We start from the raw sequence: 23092 nt of genomic DNA, 5'->3' as shown, positions 1-23092 counted from the left end.
GAAGGATGAAAGAGACAGAGAGATGGAGACAGAGGTTGCTGGTCTGGTTCGGCCGAGTGCGCGCGTGTGTTCGAGGCCGTGGACGTGTGCTGTGTGTGTACCGTAGTTGCAGAGGATGCAAGGAAGGAATTTTCTTCTGTTACTTCCTTCCTTCTCTCGCGACCTTTCTTCTCTACAAACACATGGCCGTAACTCCCCCAGGGAGGCAGGAGGAGCTCAGTAGCGCCTGCTATGTCCGAATTAGGCCAACGGGGAAGATCCAGGCCACGTCCAAGCTTAGCGTCGCATCCAGCAGCAGCGCAGGGTGGGGCGGGGTTTGGGTGGGTGGCAGAACGGTCGACAGGGCGCCAGGAGCCGCGGGACGCCAGGGGGGGAAGAGACCCCTGGAACCGATGCTGTCAGGGGTGCACCATGACCAAAGCAAGGCACAACCCGCAAGCGCCAGCCCTCTCCTCTCCTCCACGATCGTGGTACGTACTGGCGAAACAGGCACACACTATGTGCACGACACCACGGATACACAACATGGTGCGAGTAGATGGGCCGGCCGATTGTCAATGACTTTGTCAGCCGGCATGCTGCCGCACACACTCCCTGGTCTTCCCTGCTCCCTCCCGGACCAGACACCATACAGACCACATACGCTACAGAGTGTATTATGCTATCCGGACGCACATTGCATCCATCTCCCGAAGGAAACCTGCACCCGCACCTCCATCTCCACCTCGACTGCCACTGCTATTCTACCTAAAGGTACTATTGTAGGTGGTGTACGCTACTAATACCAGGTACTAATTACCTTACTGTTACTGCCGTACCCCCCCTTGTTACAGCCCTGACAGGCGTTCCAGCAAAGCAACAGGTTAATCACTGCACGAGGCGACAGCTGCCGTTTTCGGCGGATCCGACCCGGATTGCCACCGTTCTTCCCGGATTTGGACCTCTTGTCCGGTATGGCCCTGCCCACCCGGCCAGCGGTCCTATTACCGCGGCATGGAGACACCGTTACACTCAAAATTCCTGTCCACACCGAAGGCGAGGGGAGGGGCCCATTTAGGGCCCTCTTGGCTTCTCTTGCGTAGGCGGCAAGGTCCGTGTTATACACCACCCACACCTCTGCTTGCCCTCACATCCATGGTGATCGAATATCCGCACCTCCCACCCTGCATCCGTTCATCCATAGACCCGATCAACACGTCCCAAAACCTTGCAAGGTTCCCTGGCGTCCACTTCGTCTGGTTCATGAGAGGCCACCCCGTTCTCCACAGTATCCAAAACATTTGTCTGCACATATCCAGGAACCACGGAAAGAAGCAAACATGGCAGCCCTGAACACCCATGCTCGACGGGGGTTTCTAGAAGCTGCAATCCCGGTTCACACGGACGCCGAGGCCGTCGCCTGGTGTTTTTTTTTTTTTTTCGTCGCTACTTCTTGATTAGGTCAAACGTAATGTATGATTCGCGCGCGGGAGGGTCCTGGATCACCGGGGGGAGTCAGTCTCAGTCCAAGGACAGGCGCGATGATTGACCCGGAAAGGAATATATCTGTCTCGAGGTTCCCACCTCTCGAGTTGCCCGAGTTGTGCGCACGTCACTGGTTGGAAAATTTCACTGCAAGAGCACCGGCAACTAGAAGCTCTCGCCATCATGGTCTCGTCGCGTCCCTTCCACTCACTGGAGAGCCTATCCCTGGCGGATAGAGTGCTCTTCAACCAGTTCAGCAGAGGGCCGAGTGACAACGTCCCATACCAGGTCGTCCACCACGCCTTCGAGTCCATCGCTGCGGCACACCCCGATGTCACCGCCGTCCGCCACTATGATGGAACAACCATCACATACCGGGAGCTCAACCGCCGCTCCAATATTCTCGCCAACGAGCTCAGGGGCGCATACGGCCTCAGGAAGGGCGAGCGCGTGGTGCTCGTCTACTCCCGGTGCATCGAGATGGTCGTCTTCATCCTCGCCGTCCTCAAGGCCGGCGGCCAGTACGTCCCCCTCGACGGCGGCATCATCCCCGAGGACACCCTCGGCTACGACATTGCCGATTCCAGCGCTCCGATCGTCCTGTGCCTCCCCAAGTTCAAGGAGAAGGTACTGCGCAGCGTGCCCTTTGACAGGCGGGACCTGGTGAGGGTCGTCGATCTCGACGCGAACAGCAGCCTGTGGAAGTACGGGAACGCTGGCCATCCCGGTGTCATTGTCAAGCCCGAGGACGGCGCCTATGTCATCTACACCTCGGGCACAACGGGCCGTCCCAAGGGCGTGGACGTGAGACACGGCGGCGTTAGCAACACACTGCTGGCGGAGCCCTCCAAGCTAGGCATCCGTGTGGGAAAGAATGTGGCGCAACAGTTGAATGTCGGATTCGACATGTGTAAGTCGAGTGTCTCAAACTCTAAATGTTTTATTTTTATTTTTCCTAGCTGACGCGGTCTTGGACAAACAGGCGCATGGGAGATTCTCGGCACCATGATGAACGGCGGAACACTGCACATCAGAGGCAGCGGGAACGACCTCTGGACGGATTGCTTGCAGCGCGTCGATACCGTCATCGCGACGCCCTCCGTCGTCCTCAAGCACATGCCAAGGCGCGAGGACTTCCCCAACATCAAGACGATCGCCGTCGGCGGCGAGCCCTGCCCTTTGGCCCTCGCCGAGCAGTGGGCGCCCTACGTAAAGTTCTGGAATGTCTGTGGCCCTACCGAAATCAGCATCCTCAACACCGCCCACCTCCACAAGCCCGGCAAGACTCTGTCCATTGGAAAGCCCAACCCAAACACCAATGTCTACATCCTGGACGACGATGAAAACCCTGTCAGGATTGGCGAGCCTGGCATCATGTGGGCCGGTGGCCCTGGCGTGTCCAGAGGCTATCTCAACCTGCCGGAACTTACTTCCCAGAGATATAAGCTCGACAAGTTCACAAAAGACGGGTTAGTATTTTTTCTTTCTCTTTTTTCTTATTTCTCTCACTCTGTCTCTCCATCTCTCTCTATCCGGTAGCTAGACGGAAGCAGCGAAGAGTGCGCCCGGCTAACACAAACCCACAGTCGTATGATGTTCAACACCGGCGACCTGGCGCGATGGCTCGAGGACGGCAGCTTGGAGCCCCTCGGCCGCAAAGACGACCAGGTAAAGATTTCCGGCTTCCGCGTCGAGTTGGACGGCGTGTCACGCGCCATTGAAAAATGCCCAACTGTCGCCAAGGGATGCGCGCTCAAGATCGACGATCGTCTGTGGGGTTTCTACTCAGCTCCTGCGCCGATCGACGAGGGAGAGCTCAAGACCCTCGTCGGCGAGGGACAGCCATTCTACGCCGTCCCGACCGTCTGGAAGTACCTCACCGTCATCGAACTCACTCCCAACGGCAAGGTCGACAAGCGTGCTCTGCGTGAGATTGCGACCGGGACGGCGCAGGCCCCCCCGCCTCTGCCGCCCATTGCCACAGGCATGTCCACGCCCCAAGGATCGTCCAGTGCCTCGTCCTTCAAGACGCTTGTCAGCCCCACCAGCGAGGGAGGCTTCACCCTCGTCGAGTCCCAAAAGAACTTCGACCTGGAGAAGACGGCCGCCTTTGTCGAAGAGGAGGCCGGGAAGCAAGAAGACTACGAGCTCCCCTCCAAGAACGGCTTCCACGGCTGGAGATGGATCCGCCATCGCGGTCTCAACGCGTATCGCAAGCTCTTTGGCGTCATCTTCCTCTCCAACCTGGCCGTCTTCGCCCTCCTGCTGTGGAACAGCCGCGATAGCAACTTCTCCCTGCCTCTTAACCACTTGGCAACAGCCGTCGCCGCGAACCTCCTCGGCGCAGTGCTCCTTCGGCAAGAATACGTTGTCAACTTCATCTTCTGGGCATGTTCCAGGGTGCCCACCTCGATGCCCCTCTCCATCCGCAGGCATTTTGCACGTGTCTACCACAACGGAGGCGTTCACTCGGGATGCGCCGTCTCCGCCACCGTGTGGTGGGTCATCTTCACCGGGGCCGCAACTGGCAACTTCATCGCTCCGCAGTCGCTCTATTCCGTTAACCTGATCACGCTCGTCCTGACCTACCTCATCCTGCTCCTCCTCGTCGCCATTCTCGTCATGGCGTACCCCTCCATCCGTGCCAAGATGCACGACCAGTTCGAGTGGACGCACCGTTTCGCCGGCTGGTCCGCCTTGGCCCTCGTCTGGGCTCACGTCGTCGCCACGGCCGCCTCCATGTCTGCCGAGCCCCTCGGCCCGGCCCTCGCCAAAACCCCGGCGCTGTACCTCGTGGCCCTTACGAGCCTCAGCATCGCCCTGCCGTGGATGCGCCTACGCCGCGTCAAGGTCGTTCCCGAGCCCCTCTCCAAGCACGCCGTCCGGCTGCACTTTGACTTCTACACCCCGCCCCCGTGTAGCTCGCGCGGCGTCCGCATCACCGACCGGCCCATGGTCGAGTGGCACGCCTTCGCCGCCATCCCCGACCCGAGCGGCAAGGGCTTCTCCATCGTCGTCTCCAAGGCCGGCGACTGGACGAAGCGCATCATCGAGAACCCCCCGACCTCCATCTGGACTCGCGGCACCCCGGCCTCGGGCGTCCTCGCCGTCGCCCCCCTATTCAAGAAGATGGTCCTCGTCGCCACCGGCTCGGGCATCGGCCCCTGCCTGCCCGTGCTGATGGAGCGCCGCGTCCCCGCGCGCGTCGTCTGGTCCACCAAGAACCCGCTTAAGACGTACGGCCAAGGCGTCATGGATACCATCCTCGCCGCCGACCCGGACGCGCTGATCTGGGACACGGACCAGCTGGGCCGCCCAAATCTCGTGCAGCTGGCGTACAATGTGTACAAGGAGAGCGGCGCCGAGTGCGTCGCCATCATCTCTAACGGCCCGACAACGAACAAGTTTGTGTACCAGATGGAGACTCGCGGCATCCCCGCCTTTGGACCCATTTGGGACTCATAGTCGAATCCCTTGTCGGAGGGTTCCTCTTGGTTTTGCGAAATCGTACTTTATCGTCCCCCTTTTTTGGCCCTTTTTGGTTTTTCTTTTTTGTATACCTCATACATTGCCAAGCATCTACAGCATCTCATCATTACTTTTTTCATTTCCTTTATATACCATACCAGCCGTCTATCTTAGTCACGCACTGCGAGTTCGTTCGCATCAGGTACATGTTGTTCGGACTGTAAATACCAAACAAACCAATCAATAATACCCGTTAAACTTTGCTCGTCTACTCTCCCTCTCGCCTTGAGTGCTCGCAAGCCATGCCCATGCCAATAACTAGTATTAGGATGTGGAAGCTGTGTGACTTTGAGTGGTGATTGAATAACCCTGAGCGCTCACTTGAGGCGAGAACCTGCTTGGCTAGTATCCGTAATCATTCGCAATCGTTCGTACACAGACAAAAAGTTTTGTGGGCTGCTTGCCAACAGCGTATTCGACTGGTCCCGTAACAAACTGACTTTCGAAGTGGAACAGGATGGATGGATGGAGAATACCACAGCACACCCTTAATCGCTGCCACCACCCCCCTTGGGTTCCGCCTACCGTAGGTCGACTTTCTGTCTGCAGAGAGCAACAAAGCCGATGAGTGCTATTCGTAACGGGCCTGACGAGGCCTAATCTGATCGGATGCTCATACTATCTGGGCAGTAAGGGGAGGGCCGAGTGATTTGACTTGTTGCTCGGTGGTCATCTCTGCCTATGGTTGCTGTAGTCAGAGGTAAAAGCGGCCCCCCATTTTGCCTGGTCACTCGGAGAATGCCATGAACATCACAAGTGAACGGCGTCTGGGCCAGGAGAAATAACAGTTTCCAAGAGGAAAATAGAAGGCAAGGGACGAATAGGTCAAAGAGGTAGGGCAACCAGCTCATCCTGCCACCTTTGAGACTTGCGCCTATCTCCGACCTTTATGTACCCCAGACATCTCGACACCAGACAACTAGGTCAGGGTTGATACTATTCAGATTGCTCACTTACGGAGAAAACGATACCTAGAATGGCTGCAGAGTTCTCGAGTAAAACCAAGGTGGCGTTGCTCGTTAGAGACTGGGTTTGCCAGTTGTACTGGAGGCGTCGAAACTCGGAAGGAAAAAAGGGAAAAGTTGATAGTTGATGAGAAACAACAACAGCATTAACCACGCGCATGCAGAACCCATGCCCACAAAGATTTCGTCGGCAACGCCGGCGGCAAGCAACGCAGGAAGCGCGTAGTGACCTAGGTGCGTAGGTAGTTTAGCACGATAGCTACGTTCCAAACACTTGCTACCCTAGGCGGAACCAACCTGGTACCGCAAAGGTGGAGACGGTTTCTAGAGAAAAATAGAAAACAGCAAGGCGAAATACACTTATAGGCCGTTTCCCTAGCGGCGACCCCGGTCTGAATTCTGAATGCACGCAGCTATGGAAGCACGGCTCAACCCAATAGCGAGACCGAAGGGCAACGGCCTACTTAGTCCAAGACCGTTTCAGGTTTTAAAGAACAACTAAAACAGACCTAAAAAAAAATCCAAAACTACAAAACCAAAGAGTGCGACAATCAGCTTTGTTTATAGGTTTTATTTCCGGGAGAGAGTGACAAAAAAAGAAGAGCCGGCGATGCCCGCCCCGGTTTCTCAAACGATGCCACCCGGCTTCTCGACGCATGTACGTATCCGGGCATGACGACGACAAGTGCGGCCTTTTCAAAGACGCGCGGCGCACCATCGTGATCCGGCCTTGCTGACTAGCGCGGGGGTTCGCCACAAGGGCCGCAGCCGAGAATAACGCTTTTTCGGGTCGATTATGAGATGACATGGAACGGGATTCGAATCCTAAAGACCAAGACCATCCTTCGGCTTCGACGCGACGATTAATAACCATTCGCGGCGGTTGCCTCTCAGCCATGTCGTAATCGCCTGTTTCACCGCAATGGGGCGGGCAGGCGACACCCGCTGCCAAACAAGATGACCGGCTTTTTGAATACGGGTCTAGCTGTCCCGCCGTTGGATCTAGTCAAAATAGACTCTCTGATTCGTGTCGCATGAGGATAGAGACATAACTTCGTCTGAACAAAAGCCTCTTCGGTCACTGGAGCCGAAGCCACGGAGCAATGAGAACCGAATTCACGCGAACCTCAAAGTAAGACGGTGTTAGTAAACTCGAATACGAGCCCAAATAGGTATGTGAATATGTTTTTTAGACGTTTTCCGTCCATCAAGGTTGGTAAGGCTTGTTCCTGTCAGTGGCATGATCGGCGAGCAAGCCGCGTGCCGGTTGATGGACAATGCTGAGCAAAAAACACCAGCTCAAGCTCGGCCCTGTCTGATTGTTCCAACGCCCAACGATGGAATTCGACTGACGACTACGGCCATTTGGATTACGTCGCCCCGGAATCGCCCTCATCCGACGGTTCAGAACAATCCCATCCAGTCTTCGCGACCGTGGTTCATCACTAACATTTCGTGTTCTTTTCGGCGTTGGGGCCGAGCGTCTTGCTGACCTACACTGGCGCCCCCCACAATCTACAATCTGACGGAAGATCCAAACTTTTGAAACACCTTGTGGGCGATGGACTTTGATTTTCTGAGGCACTTGTGGTTGAGAGTTTTTGTCTGCCAGCGGTCCATGCATCCGCCCAGTTGGACCCCCTCCCGTGACATATGTCAAAAGGGGACGATGACAGATCATCGAGCTTGTTTGATCCTGGGGGACCAGACACGACTGCATAGCCCGGAAAGTTTCGGAGAGAGTCATTGTTTTCTTCTGTTTTGGTTCTACCAAAACAACCCGTACACATGCCATCCTTGCCCTCTCATGTCTGATTTTGTTTTCTTCCCTCCCCTTCCAACCAACAATAGATCCGCCAATCTCTCTGCTTTTGCCACGCCTATAGGCAAATGACAAGCCGTTGACCTTTTTTATCCGTTCGCTTCGATCCAATCTTTTCTCGCGTTACCCTCCGACTCGTCTTTTCTTCCCACCTGCACAACCTTTTTGCTTTCTCGAATCGGGGGAGACGCACCAACAAAGACGAAGAGAGAGTAACGAGAGGAAGCCATGTCAGCGATTGCGACCCAAGTCATGCTCGAGTCGCCAAAGACGGCCAGGAAACCGGCCTCCTTGGCGATGGCGGAATACGACAAGGCCGGGAACCTCAAGGCCAAGTATATCGAGACGGCCCTGGTTGCCGGGCCGTCGAGGGTCGATGTTATGGTAAGCTCACTCGGACATGGTGAGACCCTGGTCCCTCGCCACACCCACCTACACTCGCAGTTCGAGCATGTGACTGACAGGTAGTCTTTTTTTTCTTCTTGGCGTGCAGCTTCCCACCAAGCGGAGAAAGCCTTGGAGACAGCTTCTAGAAATATTCCTTCCCGACGGCTACCCTCACAGCGTCACGGACGACTATGCCGCCTACCAAATCTATGTATGTTACCGCCGGTCCTGAAGAGGTTGACGATGGACCTTGCTGATTGCGCAACAGGACTCTCTTCAAGCGTTTGCTGGCTCAATAGCCGGCATGATATCGTCACGTGCGGTATGGGAAGGTGAGCCAATGAGAATTGCGTTCGTCGCTAAAGTTGCCCCCTGGAAACGACGAGGGTTAACTCCGAACTCAAAATGATATTTTCCGGCAATGCAATGGTTGCTGACTATGATCAACAGGTCTGGGAGTCGGCAACTCTTTGGCATCTCCAACAGGAGCCATGCTAGTGCAGGTCATCAGAGAGTCAATGGGCAGGTTCGCAACCATCGCCTTCGCCCACATGTTTGGGACGTCAATCGAGGCCGAGTGCAAGGCATACCGCATGGCCGCCGACGTCCTCTGCGACGTTGCCATGATCCTCGATTGCCTGTCCCCCTTCCTCCAAAGGAATACCAGATTCCTCGTGCTGTGCTTCTCGAGCGTCCTATACTCGGCTAGCGGGGTTGCTGGAAATGCATCCAAGAGCAGTCTGAGTGGGCACTTTGCCAAGTGGAACAATCTTGGCGAGCTTAATGCTGTAAGTACCCTCTCTTTTGACATCGGCGACCGATTTCACATGAGTACCTTGGCAGCCGGCTAACAAGCAAAACAGAAAGATGCTAGCCAGGAGACAGCCATATCTCTCATGGGAATGATTGTAAGTCGAGAAAAAACGTCAATTGTTCCATTGCTTTGGTTGATCGTATTTCTAATAAAAACCTAGACTGGCACATTCGTAGTCTCCTGTCTAACAAACAATACGGCCACATGGACGACTCTCATCTTCTTGCTGGGGGTGCACCTCTTCATAAACTGGAAGGGGGTCAGAGCAGTCAAGTCGCGCTCGCTCAACCGGCAACGCGCAAACATCGCCTTCTCCGCCCTGTTTTCCAAGGACGAGGTTCTCACACCAAAAGACATCTCCGAAAAGGAGCTCATTTTTGAACGGCGCGGCGGCGAGGTGTTCCGCTGGAACTCGGGGCCCGTGCTGGGCTACTGCAAATACGGCGTGCCGCTCGAGAGTCTGCTGCAGGGCCTCGCGAACAGCCACCAGGCAATGAGGTCGTTCCGCCTCTCGACCGTCGGCTTGGCTGCGCTGGTGGACCTCTTCGAGCACCAGGAATACATCCTCTGGTGCCAGGTGGCCGGGGAAGCGCCTCACGGCTCGGCTTCCAAGATCAAGGTGATGATCGTCCTGAAGGACCAGATATCGCCAAAGGCGCAGCTGAAGGCCTGGTTTCACGGGCTGCTGCTGGCGAGGCGGCTGAGCGGCCAAGACCCGGCCGACTTGGCGCGGGCCGGACTGGACCAGACGGCGATGCTGAGCCACATACAATCGAGCCTGCAGATCGCAAACGAGAAATACGAGGGGTATGCAAGGAGGCTCTCCGCCGCGGGCTGGAACCTCGAGATCCCCGTACTCGAGACCCGGTCAGGTTCCCGGGTAGTGCGTGAGACTGACGAGATAGCCGCACACTGAGTTCATGCAAGCAGGGGAGAGGGGCGGGGGGGAAAGGGACGAAATAGATGGGCCGGATCAAAACATGACCGTTAGACTTGGTCCAATGTCAAAAACAAGCATTGCATCGACCGCGTTCTGTCAATCAAAAGCTGTTCTAGTTGCGAGGAGTTGTGGGGCAGGGTTTGTTTATTCCATATATTTTTAAACTCGTCGTTTGAAGCGTCTGATGAATGCGAGGCCCGCCAGAGTCGACGAGCTTGTATCGATGGCATAGCCATCCATCACCTGGACGGCGCGTCCCGGCGCATGACAATAAAGTTTGTGATTATTTTGTGCTGTCAATGGGCCTGCTCAGGATCTTATGCGGGGGACACGTGGAAACATGAAAGACTCTTGTGGGCTATTGGCTGACAGCAACGGATGCACCGATCAGCGCGGCCCGTATGGCTGCCGGTACCTTTTTAAGTCGTTCTCTTGCATTGATGGCAGATGGAAGGGCTTGGTTTGTTCATTTACCTGCCCTGCCACCTTTGCGTACACGCACGCCCTCAGGCTGTGCTCACTTGCATTAGACTTTCGCGTTCGCAGTGTAGGGAGGGGGAGGTTGTTGGCCTATGCTCAAATCTCGGTCTCGGTAATTTGATAGCTGTCTTGGTCCCGTCTGCGACGCTCGTTTGTCCCGACACCCCGTTCCCCCGGTGCCCAGCGATGCTGCTACCTGGCGCCAGTGCGCGCCATTGCGGCGGCCGTGCTCCGCTCCGTCAATGTGTCACGCAGATGGCCCGACTCATTCCCGAGCCTGGTTCAAAGGAGAGTTTTTGGCGGAAGAAAGGGGTCTGCCAGACCCGCTCGTATTTGACCTCGCATTCCAATGCGGGACCGATTCGTGGAAACGATTCCGACAACTTCCAGACGACACGCAAAAACGCACCGCGTTGCACTCCTGGAACGGCTGATGTATGAGACACGTGACGGTGCTGGCAATGCCTTTTTGGACCCTTTGGAACCCCGTCAGCCGTGATTGGCCGAACCTCGATTTCAGGTTAAAGTCTGCCAAGATGTCGGTACGAATTCGAATTGTTCTCGTACGAACCCTGGGGGCGCAAGCCACGGTAGTGGCGGGCGAACATGGACGGACTCATGAACGCGAACTCGGGCCCATGCCGCATGGGTAGCGCATGAATATATAGGGGTAGTCCGGCCACCACCACATCATCATGCACAGGGCGGACCATCATACAATTCTCTTCTTCCTCCTTTAGATCCCGACTTCAAGATGACAAAAACTAGCATTGCACCGCTTGGCCCGACAGAAGCCCCGAGGGCCAAGCCGCCTCAGCGCCACCACCACCGCGGCGAGAGAACCCAAAACCCAGTCCAGCTCCAAGCCTTTGAATGGAATCTGCCGGCGGATCACCAGCACTGGCGGCGGCTTCGTCGCGCATTGCCCGCGCTGAAGTCGATAGGCGTCAGCAGTCTATGGCTGCCGCCTGGCAGCAAGGCCAAGGACCCGGAGAGCAATGGCTACGACATTTATGACGCGTGGGACTTGGGAGAGTTCAACCAAAAAGGATCGGTGCCCACGAAATGGGGCACCAAGGGAGACCTCGTTTCATTGGCGGCAGAGGCCGAGAAGAACGGCATCGGGCTGCTCTGGGATGTGATTCACAACCACCGCGCCTATGCAGACAGCACCGAGATGGTCAAGGTGGTCGAGGTGGACCCTCGTGGTAAGGCGCACGGCCCCGACATTGTGAAATTGAGAGCTAACATTCCTCCAGATAGAAGGATCGACATTACAGATCCCTATGAGATTGAGGCCTGGACAAAGTTCAACTACGAGGCTAGAGGGGGCAAGTACAGCAAATTCACATACAACAAGACGCATTTCAACGGCACAGACTGGAACCAAATAAACAGCAAGAGAGCAATCTACAGATACGTAGAAGACGGCAAGAACTGGCACCAAGACGTCGGAACCAGCCAAGGAAACGCGGATTATCTTATGCTCGAGAACCTCGACTACACCAACCCCGAAGTCGTAAAGGAGCAGCACCAGTGGGGCCGCTGGATCGTGGAGGAACTCGGCCTCAGAGGCTTCCGCGTGGACGCTGTGCAGCACATCTCATGGAACTTCATCAACGAGTGGGCCAAGTCCCTCAAGAAGTTCAGCCAAAACGACCTCATGTTCGTAGGCGAATTCTGGCACGGCGATGTGCGCGTTTTGACCAACTGGCTGGACTCTATGCATTCCTTCTTCAACCTTTACGACGTGCCGCTGATGTATCACCTCGCGAGGCTGTCGTGGCACGAGGATACGGACCTGAGGGAGGTGTTCAACAACACGCTGGTCCAGCAACGGCCCAATAACGCAGTGGTACGTTTTCCATGGTCTAGCCATTCTTTCCCTCCCAGCCATGCTAACTCCCCTGCAGACTTTTATTCGCAACCATGATACCCAGAAAGGCCAAGCAATGGACACCTCAATCAATAGCGGCTTTATGCCGCTCGCCTACGCCCTCCTCCTTCTCAGACGCGACGGCCACCCGTGCGTATTCTTCGGAGACTTGTACGGAATCGGCCTCCCCCATCCAGAAGCTCCCATCCAAGGCCTGCCAGACCTCGTGCTGGCCAGGAAACTGTACGCGCACGGAAAGCAGGACGACTACTTTGAGCGCCACGACTGCATCGGCTGGGTCAGGCGCGGGACGGACGAGAAGCCGGACGGCCTCGCCTTCATCATGAGCTGGTCCCGGGACGAAGACGGGCAGACCCAGATTTGCATGGAGGTCGGGCGCAACCATGCCGGAGAGGTCTGGACGGACGCTCTCGGGCTGGAGTCGACCGCCGTTGTGATCGACGAGAACGGCATCGGACTCTTCCCCTGCAGGAAAAACAGCATGGCGTGCTTTGTCAACAAGGACGCCAAGGGGAGGAAGAGGTTCCCCGTGCGGTTCGACTCTGATTTCCACAGTCTATTATAATTTGGGCGATAGCGACGGGACTACTTTGGAGTTTTGGGATGGGATACAAGATTCAATGCCCTGGGCACTGTGGCAGACTAAACATAAGCGGGTGATATTTTTCTAGCGCTTAAAAGACGAGTTGATAGAGCATTTATATCAATCACATACATATACACTCTACCTGCTGCTGAGATTCGGGCAATTTTCGTCCGCCATACCATCTCTGATGATGGCCCACGTATGTAATAAAACGTGGCGAGATCGAGCGCTGACCTGCAGTGTATATACTCCTCACACCTTAACGGCAAATACCTTTGTGGCCGATGCTATCACCGCCAACCAGAGAGGTTTCGCTTCCGTACGTGCCCATAGATTTGGTGTGTAAGTGCCATGGACCACTAACACGGTGGTGTTTCTGGACTCACGAAGACGGTGTCTGGTGTGTCTGGTGGGTCTAGTGGAACAAGTTGCATACGCGGAGCTGGATGAGCGGGAAATGAAGCGGGGATCATACAAAATCATCCCAATCGGCTCGTATGCCGCTTCGGCTTCCTAACCCACGCAGGTGGCGAGCGTTATTTAACCACCGCTGAACCCTGTTGGTGATCACTTTCGAACCAGAATGTGTGGCGAGCCCATCAAGTTGATCTATGTGTCTTTTTCTTATGCTCGATGCAAGACACGGGCCACGACTCACTATGAATAGGGTACCAGGGATGGGCAGAATAACCAAGTACACTGCATGGAAAAAATCTGCATTGATCAGGCTCGGACTTGTGAGAGTCCATTTCTTATCACTGCCCATACAAACTCATCACCATAAGCTCGGACTAAGGTAACCGCAGTGGGAAACGAATGGAAAAGCTGCTCGTGTACCGTGCCTGCGGAAATTCGACAGAGAATTTCCCCTCTTGGGACTTGAGGTACTGTGATAATATCTACCCTGCGTCACGATTTTATCCAGACGAGATCGCTGCATTCCGCAAAAGCTGGCAAACGATATGCCAACCACGAAAATGGACTTGGCTTAGTACCCCTCATTTCCTACTTGATTTCTGTCCATCGAGGGCGTTATAGGGGCTGTAACATCTGCGGCAAGAATAATTCTGGAATTTCAATGTCGGATTACCCGGCCAGAATACGGGCAGGCGGGAAGCGGCAGCAGCGGAACTCCGAGATTCTACAACCATGCTGGCGACAGCAACATCTCCACTGCTGTTCCCACCGCCGGCATTTCTACTCTATCACTTCGATGCATCACGATCTTGACAGCTTACCGAATACACTGAGGTATCTGTCGAGATATCCACACATACGGGTGTACTGTGATACCAACAGTCAAAGCGGGAAGTTTTGTGATTATTCCACAGTCGATAATTAATTGAAGTGTGAAGCTCCGATGAAACGCGTCCTCGGCAATATGCCTTTTTAAAATATTGCAGCACGAGGAAATCATGGAAAGGCTTTTGACTTTAATACCAAACGCGACGCACAGTTGAAATAATTGATCAAACCCGCAGTTGGCGAAATATTATATCTGCCAATACATGCATACCAGATATCCGCAAGCGAGACGGCACAAAGAAGGCTGTGTAAGTTGGCCAAAGGAAGTATTTTGAGGGGAGAGAACGTATCTAGCTGCAGCATTTTCCATGTGAAAGGTATAGTTTCACGGTTGGCAAAGGACTGTTTACATCCAAGAGGCCTCCTGGTACAGAGGTAGTCTTGTCAAGACCTAGTGCATATCCCGTTGGCTAATAACCATTAGAGCCCCAAAAAGTTACGAGATTAATACCGCACTGCTTATGTGTGCAATGTCCTTGTGTTTACCCCGGACAAGACAACAAACAGGGAGTTGAGCGACCAATAAGAGCTGTCTGCGGGCCAAAAAAGCTATGGTCCCCCGCCAAGACAAATCCCTCATACAAGACTCACCGATGCTCCTGTTGTACTTGCCACACATCCTGAAAGCCCACGATACCTTTCTTCGAACAATTTTGAAATAAAACCGGGCAGACTGGTTTACCAACAACCGCACTATCCCTTCCCAGCCATGCTTGCGGGCGCATCCATGCCCGCATTCATGCCCAAAATTGTCGCAGTTCAATGCGGATCTTTCCAACTGCGTCCGATACTTAGGAGGGCTTGGCAGACATAGCCCATGACTAAGAGGAGGGCGGCAGAGGGGCTTGCATAGAAAAATGAAGTTGGGCAATAGGATCAAGAATGGACTGGGGGCTCGTTTGATGACCTGCATGTCCCCGCGGGGGATGGCCCTCGTGAGCGGTGTGAAATATTTAAAGCAGCCAAACTAGGTTGGAATCGTAAAATTGCTGAGTTGCGGCAAAGATCGGCTGGTTTGGAGACTGGTCTATTATCAACCAAATCTCCAGATTGTTTCTCCCACTTCATGTGCCCTAAGGTAGTCTTTATTGTTTTGACTTCATTCTTTTCCAACTATTTCCATTGCAATCCTTTCGCAGTTCAGTTACTGTGCTTTAGAAAACAAGAATAGGATGGGAGACCGCAAAACTGTCGTTGTTTCGGCCACGGCCATGGCAGGAGATTTGGAGTGCCAGAGGTCTCTCTCCACTCTCACGACAGACACCACATCAACCCTCGCTGCCAAGACAAGATGTCCCCCCTGCTTAGGAAGCACCGACAAGCTCCTTGAGATGCTGCAACTGGTAGTCACAAGACTCAGAAAGATTCTTGATGAAAAACGACGCACACACAGATCAAAATTCCAGAAGCGCCTCGCTGCGTTAAACTATGTTGAACCGCTATTCAAATGGTGGGGTGCAAATCATCAAAGCCTTACTGCGCAATACATCGGTCGAGTAAGAGCACGCGACGTCGTTGGGAATTCGACAGAGCTCGTGGACGGGGCCTCACATCACCACACTGGCTTGCACAGTCCATCTGCGTATGCTGAGAAGCTACAGCGGCTGTGTTTGGACTTGCTGCCCGTGTCTGACAGCGATGCAGTCACATTCCTTCGAGACGAGCTACATCATACTATCGCAAAGTTCTTGGGGGCCGACTTCTGCTTCACCACCAGTACAGGATATGGGTCAAACTACACTTTATTGCCGGCCTTGATCGACTCCTCCACCGTTTTCATTGTTGACGAGAACTGCCATAATTCTATATTTGCTGGAATACTTCTCGAGTCTGCTTCAAATCTCCGAAAGTTCAAGCACAACGACGTAGAAGATCTTGATACATTATTAAGCGGACTTGTCAACAACCCAACCACTGTTATTGTCGCCATTGAGGGGCTTTACAGGTTGGTACCCAAGTTCTGTCTACAAAATCGCACTAACGATGGCGAAAACAGTATGGAAGCCGATTTGCCACCGTTAGACAAACTTTACGATTTGAAAATGAAGTACGGGTTTGTCCTGTATTGCGACGAGACTCATTCCTTCTTGTCCATTGGCAAAACTGGTCGAGGATGCCTCGAATATTGGAACGACAATCACCCTCAACACCCCTTGCCCTGGGGCTTGATTGACATCCGGACCGGCACTCTCTCGAAAGCCATCGGTGGAGTTGGGGGTATAATTGTAGTGAATGCACCCTTTGAAAAACGCATACGGGAACACATTGACAACCTGGACGAAAGGGAGAACGTTTCCTTGCCGAGCTCCACTATGGCGCAGACTTTATGGGTTCTCACACAACCGTTGCAGATTAGTCGCAGTCTACACCGACTTGCTGCAGTATCCCGCTTTTGCCGCGAAGAGCTGGAACGGTTCGGTATCTTCGTCTATGGTGATATCAGTACTCCTGTTCTTCCAATCTACGCCGGCAGACCGAGCCTCTCTTCAAAGTTATGTTACTCGCTGCGTTGTGAGGGACTGCTTGCTTCTCCTGTGTGCGCTCCGGCGGTGCCATTTTGGGAGAGCAGAGTCTGCATCAACCTCTCAGCAGACTTCACGGATGAAGAGGTGAACAGCCTAATTCGAGCTGTCATTCGCGCAGCGGAGCGAGTAGGCATTTGCAAGATTGCCGACGTCGTCCCCTCCCACTTTAAGACTGACGAGGGGTTGACTTTAGTTGAAGAACATTCCAACGAAGCATCCAAGGGCTTTGAATTGATTCAAAATCTGATAAAGATGGATGCTCTTCTGGGACGTACAAGTACTCAGAAGCGGTTGTTCAACAGGACTTGCGGGCCGCGAATTCTTCAGATCGGTCATCAGTCCCGCGTTCAATACGGCATTGGCGCGGGCGGTACACGATGGATATGCGACACGTTCCCACCTCATATTGCAGTTGAAGACCTGATCACTCGCGCAACTGGAATGGAAGCCGCATTAACCTATGCGGATGTCTCCATTGGGCTTGCGTCTACTATTGCTGCTATCTCCCGTCCGGTACTGGGTCACACTAAGCATTACATGATCGTTGAGAGAGGCGCGGTCCAGTTCGTTCATTACGGCCCCACAATGCCATCGAAGAAAGATGCCCCTATATTGATTGGATATGTTGACTTATTTCAACTGGTACAGCAAGCCAGGAAGCTGTATAGAAGGAACGATAAGTTGCATCTCACTGTATGTGTCCGGGTCGGCGAGGATTCAGCGCATCACCTGCTGTCGTCTATCCTGGAAGAGATCGCTGCCCTGACTGGCCCGGAGTCAGTAATGACCATTTTGCTCCACTGCACTTCGCATTATCTGGATCCGCGAGAACTCATCTCGTTCCCGTCGCGAGAAAATATCCACGTCCTAGTTTGCGGGTCTTTCAGTCGCATCTTTGGCCTGCCGGCTGGATTTCTTACAGGCTCAGAAAGACTGATACAAGAACTTCGGGACAAAATGGATGGTTACGTGTTTACCACATCTCCGCCTCCTTTCATTATGGAAATGTTGCGCGCGGCCTTGGAATGGAATTTGTCAACTGACTGATGAACGGAAAAGACTTTGCTGCTACTGGATTCAACTTGACAGAACTGGAATGTGATCACTACGCTTTATACATTATCTACTCTATGACAAAAACGAAACTATGTACGGGAAATCCGGGCCACCAAGTTCTGATACACTCTTCGAAGCCCTTGGAAGCTTGCCACACGGGCGGCATTGAACCAGCCGAAGAATCTAATAACCTCCACTATCAACGCAATAATGCATGCTACTATGGAGAGATAAAAGCCTCCAAGAATGACATCTGCAAATATGAGAGCCCATAAAATCAACCCTGATGCATATGGCACTACAAGAAGCCTTAAAAGCCATTGTGGTGAGATATGCAGGGCTTCTGCGATTGACCTCAACTTCGTGGCCTCTGTTGTTTCTATTTGCTCAGTCTGGTCGGCCTAACAAAGGAAGGCGTCAGCATCCAGATGATTCAGAATATCTTAAGGGTAAACTCACCAGAGAACTAACTTCCGCTGGGCCTCTTTCGACATCGCTCAGATCTGGACTGCCAATGCCAGAACTATGGTTGACCTGTGCAAGGGGTATTTCAGACTGTGTCAAGTCTGTAAATGATGACGGAGGCGAATCGTCTAAATCTTCCTCTCCAGGAAGCGGACTATAAGCCGTGGTGGCTACACATACCAGCGGTCAGTTAGTCACATGGTCAAATCTAGGACAACCAGAGTACAGAGTCTCCGACAGTAACATATGCCATAAAACACAATGGGAAAAGGTCTGACGGGGAAATATCTTACATGAGTATGCTTCGTAAGCTGTCAGCAAGGGGAGGAGCAGGAGGAATAGCGGCACTAATTGTCCAAAGTTTGGTTCAACGCGACCAATGTGTACGCTAGCGTCGACGAAGAATTTCAGTAGGTTGGCGATCCCAAAAACGAAGTAGAATAGCAACCAAACAATTTCCCAGAGAAAGCTTGATTCGATATTTGTGGTCCAAATAGACCACATTACTAGCCACTGTCGAAGTTGAAACGGAGGTCGACTGCCTGCGTGCCGATGGAGGAAGTCATCAAGCGAGCTAATTTGTGCGGCCACTGCAGCTGAATAATTGGTTTCAGCAGCAGAGCCGAAAATACGTCGCAGGAAAAACAGTCGCCAATAGTTGTACTGCCTGCGAGCCGGTCGGTGATATATTTCCAATAGGCGCCAAATGTAACCAGCGACGAGGATGTAGACCAAGACCATGAGGTTAAAGACGATGATAACCTCGTCCGAAAAGGAGACATAGCTTGGTCTATGACGGTCGATAAATTTAAAGTGTTGCATCGCGCACGTCACTGAGACGTGACGGTTGAACCGAAAGGTGACCGAGTCGGAAATGATCATGCACGTGATCAGTAAGATGAGAAAAATGACCATGAGTACGGCCCGGAGGTTCATCAAACGCCTGTCTTTGTCGAAGTAATTCCGCAGAATAGAGAGCGAGCAAAGATGGATGATGCAAGAGAAGTAGCCGAGTCTAGTCGCGACTTGGAAAGAGTAGACCGAAAAGTTTCCATTAAGGCCACGCACCCCTGCCAGAATGAACGTCGTCGTAAGGATGAGAGCCATGCCTGTGATTAGTTGTTGGTCGCTCATTGCTAACATAAATTGCTCAAAAGCCTGGACTCTTTTGCCTCTGGCTCTCTCGTCGTCTGATGCTCCTTGGTCTTTTCGATGGGCTATGTCGTCAACAAAGTTGTATCGTTTACGAGGAAGAGAATTCTTCGCATATGCTATCAGAATTGCGGCCATGTTCATGACAATAGAAATGATGAAAGATGTAACAACCTAATAGATATTAGCAGTGATCAAGTAAGCATGCCGAATAATTCTAGAAGAAAGTCTTACGCCCCAACCGGTTACGTCTGGATCAGCAATATCTCCATCGTCTAGCTTGTCGCAGAAGCCTCCTTTTACCAGATAGTTTGTTTCCATTTCTTCTGGTTATGAAAAGTAGTATTGAGTAGCGTAACCTCGAATTTCGTTTGGGGAGAAAATCTCGGTTGCTTTGGGGGGGAGTAATAGTTGCATCGAGATAAGATGCGCTTATAAGGGCCAAGGGGGCAAAGGCTGGTGCAGAGAGACATCCAACTCTACGACCCATCCTGCCAAGATCTAGTCGGCAAGGCAGCGGCAAGGCAGCAAGCCGCAAAACTTCATAAGGTTGCGGAGCGGCTATTTGCAAATTTACAATTTGATCTCCTCCGGCGCGAAAAGATTAGCAAGCTCGGTTTTTGTCCAGAAATGACGCAGACACGAGAGATGAGGCGTGTCCGTTGAAGACAAGCAAAGCAGAAACCACGTCACCCAGGCTCTTGGGGTTCGAGAAACCAATAAGAGTGCTTCGATGAATCAATGTGGCTGAAGCTGCGGCATACTGTTAAACAGAGACGAGGCGTAGCCCATGACATGGATTCTCAGTCTCAATAATTGGCCTTGACACAGCCTGACAATGAGACATTCTGCCAAATCGAAAGGCGGTTTGATGGGTGGCGTGGGGGTTGGTCATGGGTCGCGAACGCCAAAAACAAAAAAAAAAACGAATCGAGAGTGCGCATTATTTTGGTAAGGCTGGTGCCAAGCATTTATTGGCAAGAGGCCTACCATAATGTGACAATATTTGGGTTTTTCTGCTCCAGACCCGAGTGATATTGAATGTTACACTTTAACCGGATTCATCATCTCACTAGGCCGGGTTACATTTCCTGAATTTTCTTCCAAGCCTGTTGACTTTTGAGTTGCTCAAAAAGAAAATAGTAGACAAGGGTGCCGGAGGCTGTGGACGGATTGTTTTGGCCTCACTTCGTCAGCGAAATCTAGAACACAACCTCCCAGCTATTGTGGCTGACGCGGCGGTGTTAAGGCAACCCAGTGCCAATGTGCATGGGCTTGTCCACATTTGGATTTCAGCTTCAGCTATCACCCCCCACCGCCCCTGCACCAATTCAGCTCGGCCCGTCCGATTGGAAAGCCAGGTCGGGAAGAATGCTGGTCATTACTGACCTGCCAAGGCTTTCTGAAGGCAAGGACCTATCCTCTTTGAAATCACTGCCAGATTGCATGTCCCAATCAGTTACCTGGTGTGCTTGTAGACTCACAATATGCAGTCTTATCAGATTCAGCAATTTCTGATACCTGCCGCAGACGGCCCTACAGAGGCAAGAATATGGAGTTGTTAAGATCAGAAGTAATTATAAGGACCAAACACGAGGAGATGTTGTTTTGAGTCACAATGATTATTATTATTTTGTAATTACGATATCTTTTTAGAGTGCAACCCGTAAGGATTGAGTTTGGTCCAAACCCGCTCGTATACGCAGCCGAAAATGTAGACAAACGTCACGGAGTATTTCGCTGTCTTCCTATGCCAGTGTACCGAAGGGCCGGAAAGTTAGGTTTTGGTCATGAAAAAACCTGTCGCTCCTGTATGGATTCGTAACCACACATAGACAACAAGTGCCCCGTGCATCAGTGTTTTATCCTTGAATGTGCTCAGCCAAGTTCTGATGTGCGATGTGTCCATATGACGATACCAAGGCTCTGCATTGGTTGCGAGCGAATATTTTCCCATCGGCCGAAGTTAGATGAAGGGTTGTAGCACCTAGCTTTTGAGTGATGTATGACTTGCCGTCGTCCTATGACCGATCGCGGCCCATCTTGACGGAAGATAACTTGTGATTGTCAGGTCTTGACAAGACCCAAGTAATGCTAGGTCCTTCTCACACCACTTTGTTCTTTGACTGATCTTCCTGGACGTCGTTGTCTCTTTCATCAATCATCACTGGCAGCTCGGTGATCGGCTCAACAGCTCTATCCTGATTCAATCCTTTACTTCTCTTTCGCTGCTCCGCACGAGCCATCGCGAGCAGTCTCGATGCGCCATAAAGCTGAGTCGAGATCCACAGCGAAAATATCACAGGAGTGACGACTCGCCAAACACGGCCCCATCGATTCCAGGAGCCATGCAGAAGATAGATTGTGACCGAAGTCTCCAGGAAGGCTCCCAAGACAGCCCAGACGAAACAGCCGTAAGCAGCGTAGGACAAAATGCGGTGGTCTTTGCGCTTGACGCGCCAGAGTATCATGGAGATGTAGATGGGCAATTCTACAACCACGTCAAAAGCCCCTGGAGGGATGTTAGAGGTGCGCTTCTAGCTACAGAAATCAGGCATGGAAATTGGCAACATACCCCATACCATGCACATGTAGAACTCAATTGTGGCCTCTGGATGTCTCTCGTAATCACCGAAAAGGGAGATGGCCGTCTGCGTAATTGCCAAAAGGCCGATATGATGCGCAATGCTGAGCGGGCTCGCAAACTGGGTGCGGTAGCAGAGCTCGAAGATGTAATATGCGCTGTACGTCTGAGAAACCGCGAACAAAATGTCGCCAACGTGAATTCTTCTCCCTGGGCCGGGAGCTACATCTGTAGAAAGATCGGCTGGCCCAACGAGGAAGTGCATCACGGGGTAAATCCCGATGCAGAGTAGGGTGAACATGATGATGGCGCCGATGTGGAAGTAGGTGAAGGAGCGGCGACGCCTTTCGTTCTCGGGACGCTTCAGATCTCTGTAGATATCGCCGTAGACCTTTTCAAGTAACCACCGCTCAAGAATGTTGGCCATCAGGACAATAACAATGACACTCGAGATGAGAAGCAGTGATCCGTAAGGCAGAAGATTCGATATCGGCACGTTCTGAATGATTTCGATTTTCGGCTGTGACCTCGAGGTCAGCATGCCAGCGAAGGTCTCCATTGCATGAGACATTTTCCAAATCCCTATTATGTTTGCCGATGATGTCGCGTCGTGGGAGATACAAAGTAAATTTAGCTGTGGGAGCTCATCTGGGTATATAACAAATTTGCGTCCTCGACGGACAGCAATGGGAGGGGGAACCAACCCCTGGGACTTCGGAGTTCAATAAATCAGCGCCGGCGCTAGAGAAGGGATGAAATGAGCGCCTCTACGTCGGTGGGAACGAGTGACCGTTTTGGTGCTCCTTGTCGGGGCGTGGAGTCCATGTCGCCCGACGTGAGGCGTATTCATGTTTTTGAAGGCCGCGAGATCCGTGCGTGCTTAGGAGAGCCGTTGTGGCTTCGAGCGCCGGTGGCATTTAGACACATTAGCGAAGTAAGGAGACCACCGGCAAGCGTGCTTCACCCCTGACCCTTTCCCCAAAGCTCTAGAGCCTAGTACCCAACTGAACCATGTAGCCCTGGCGACGATGACTGCCCAATCACCATCTCCATAGAGTTGCCGTTCAACCCGATTTGGGGTGGGACATTAGGTTTAGTTCGCGTTACAAAATTGGAACAAAG

At 52.8% G+C, this 23092-nt stretch overlaps 4 protein-coding genes across 4 annotated transcripts; 3 read left to right on the top strand and 1 right to left on the bottom strand.

The window, feature by feature from the left end:
- Positions 1-1647: 1647 nt before the first annotated feature.
- On the top strand, positions 1648-4929 carry EsH8_IV_000342 (uncharacterized protein; the record flags this gene model as incomplete). The annotated part of the gene is made up of 3 exons (XM_083265232.1): positions 1648-2374; positions 2447-2933; positions 3051-4929. The coding sequence occupies 3 exons, from the start codon at positions 1648-1650 to the stop codon at positions 4927-4929; spliced, it is 3093 nt and encodes a 1030-aa protein (XP_083124127.1).
- Positions 4930-8031: 3102 nt separating this feature from the next.
- Positions 8032-9896, top strand: EsH8_IV_000341 (RUS1 family protein; the record flags this gene model as incomplete). The annotated part of the gene is made up of 6 exons (XM_083265231.1): positions 8032-8182; positions 8244-8377; positions 8435-8498; positions 8617-8954; positions 9030-9074; positions 9141-9896. 6 exons carry the CDS (start codon positions 8032-8034, stop codon positions 9894-9896), a joined length of 1488 nt encoding a protein of 495 aa, XP_083124126.1.
- A 1258-nt stretch (positions 9897-11154) lies between these two features.
- EsH8_IV_000340 (alpha-amylase) lies at positions 11155-12862 on the top strand (the record flags this gene model as incomplete). Its single annotated transcript, XM_083265230.1, has 3 exons — positions 11155-11608; positions 11660-12255; positions 12314-12862. The coding sequence occupies 3 exons, from the start codon at positions 11155-11157 to the stop codon at positions 12860-12862; spliced, it is 1599 nt and encodes a 532-aa protein (XP_083124125.1).
- An 8629-nt stretch (positions 12863-21491) lies between these two features.
- EsH8_IV_000339 (uncharacterized protein) lies at positions 21492-22511 on the bottom strand (the record flags this gene model as incomplete). Its single annotated transcript, XM_083265229.1, has 2 exons — positions 21492-21898; positions 21962-22511. 2 exons carry the CDS (start codon positions 22509-22511, stop codon positions 21492-21494), a joined length of 957 nt encoding a protein of 318 aa, XP_083124124.1.
- Positions 22512-23092: the final 581 nt, after the last annotated feature.

The sequence above is a fragment of the Colletotrichum jinshuiense genome, chromosome 4, assembly GCF_051148585.1.
Source record: "Colletotrichum jinshuiense chromosome 4, complete sequence".
In the NCBI taxonomy this organism is placed as follows: domain Eukaryota; kingdom Fungi; phylum Ascomycota; class Sordariomycetes; order Glomerellales; family Glomerellaceae; genus Colletotrichum; species Colletotrichum jinshuiense.
Note: the sequence above shows the minus strand (reverse complement) of the source record. Positions and strands in the feature narration are given on the sequence as shown.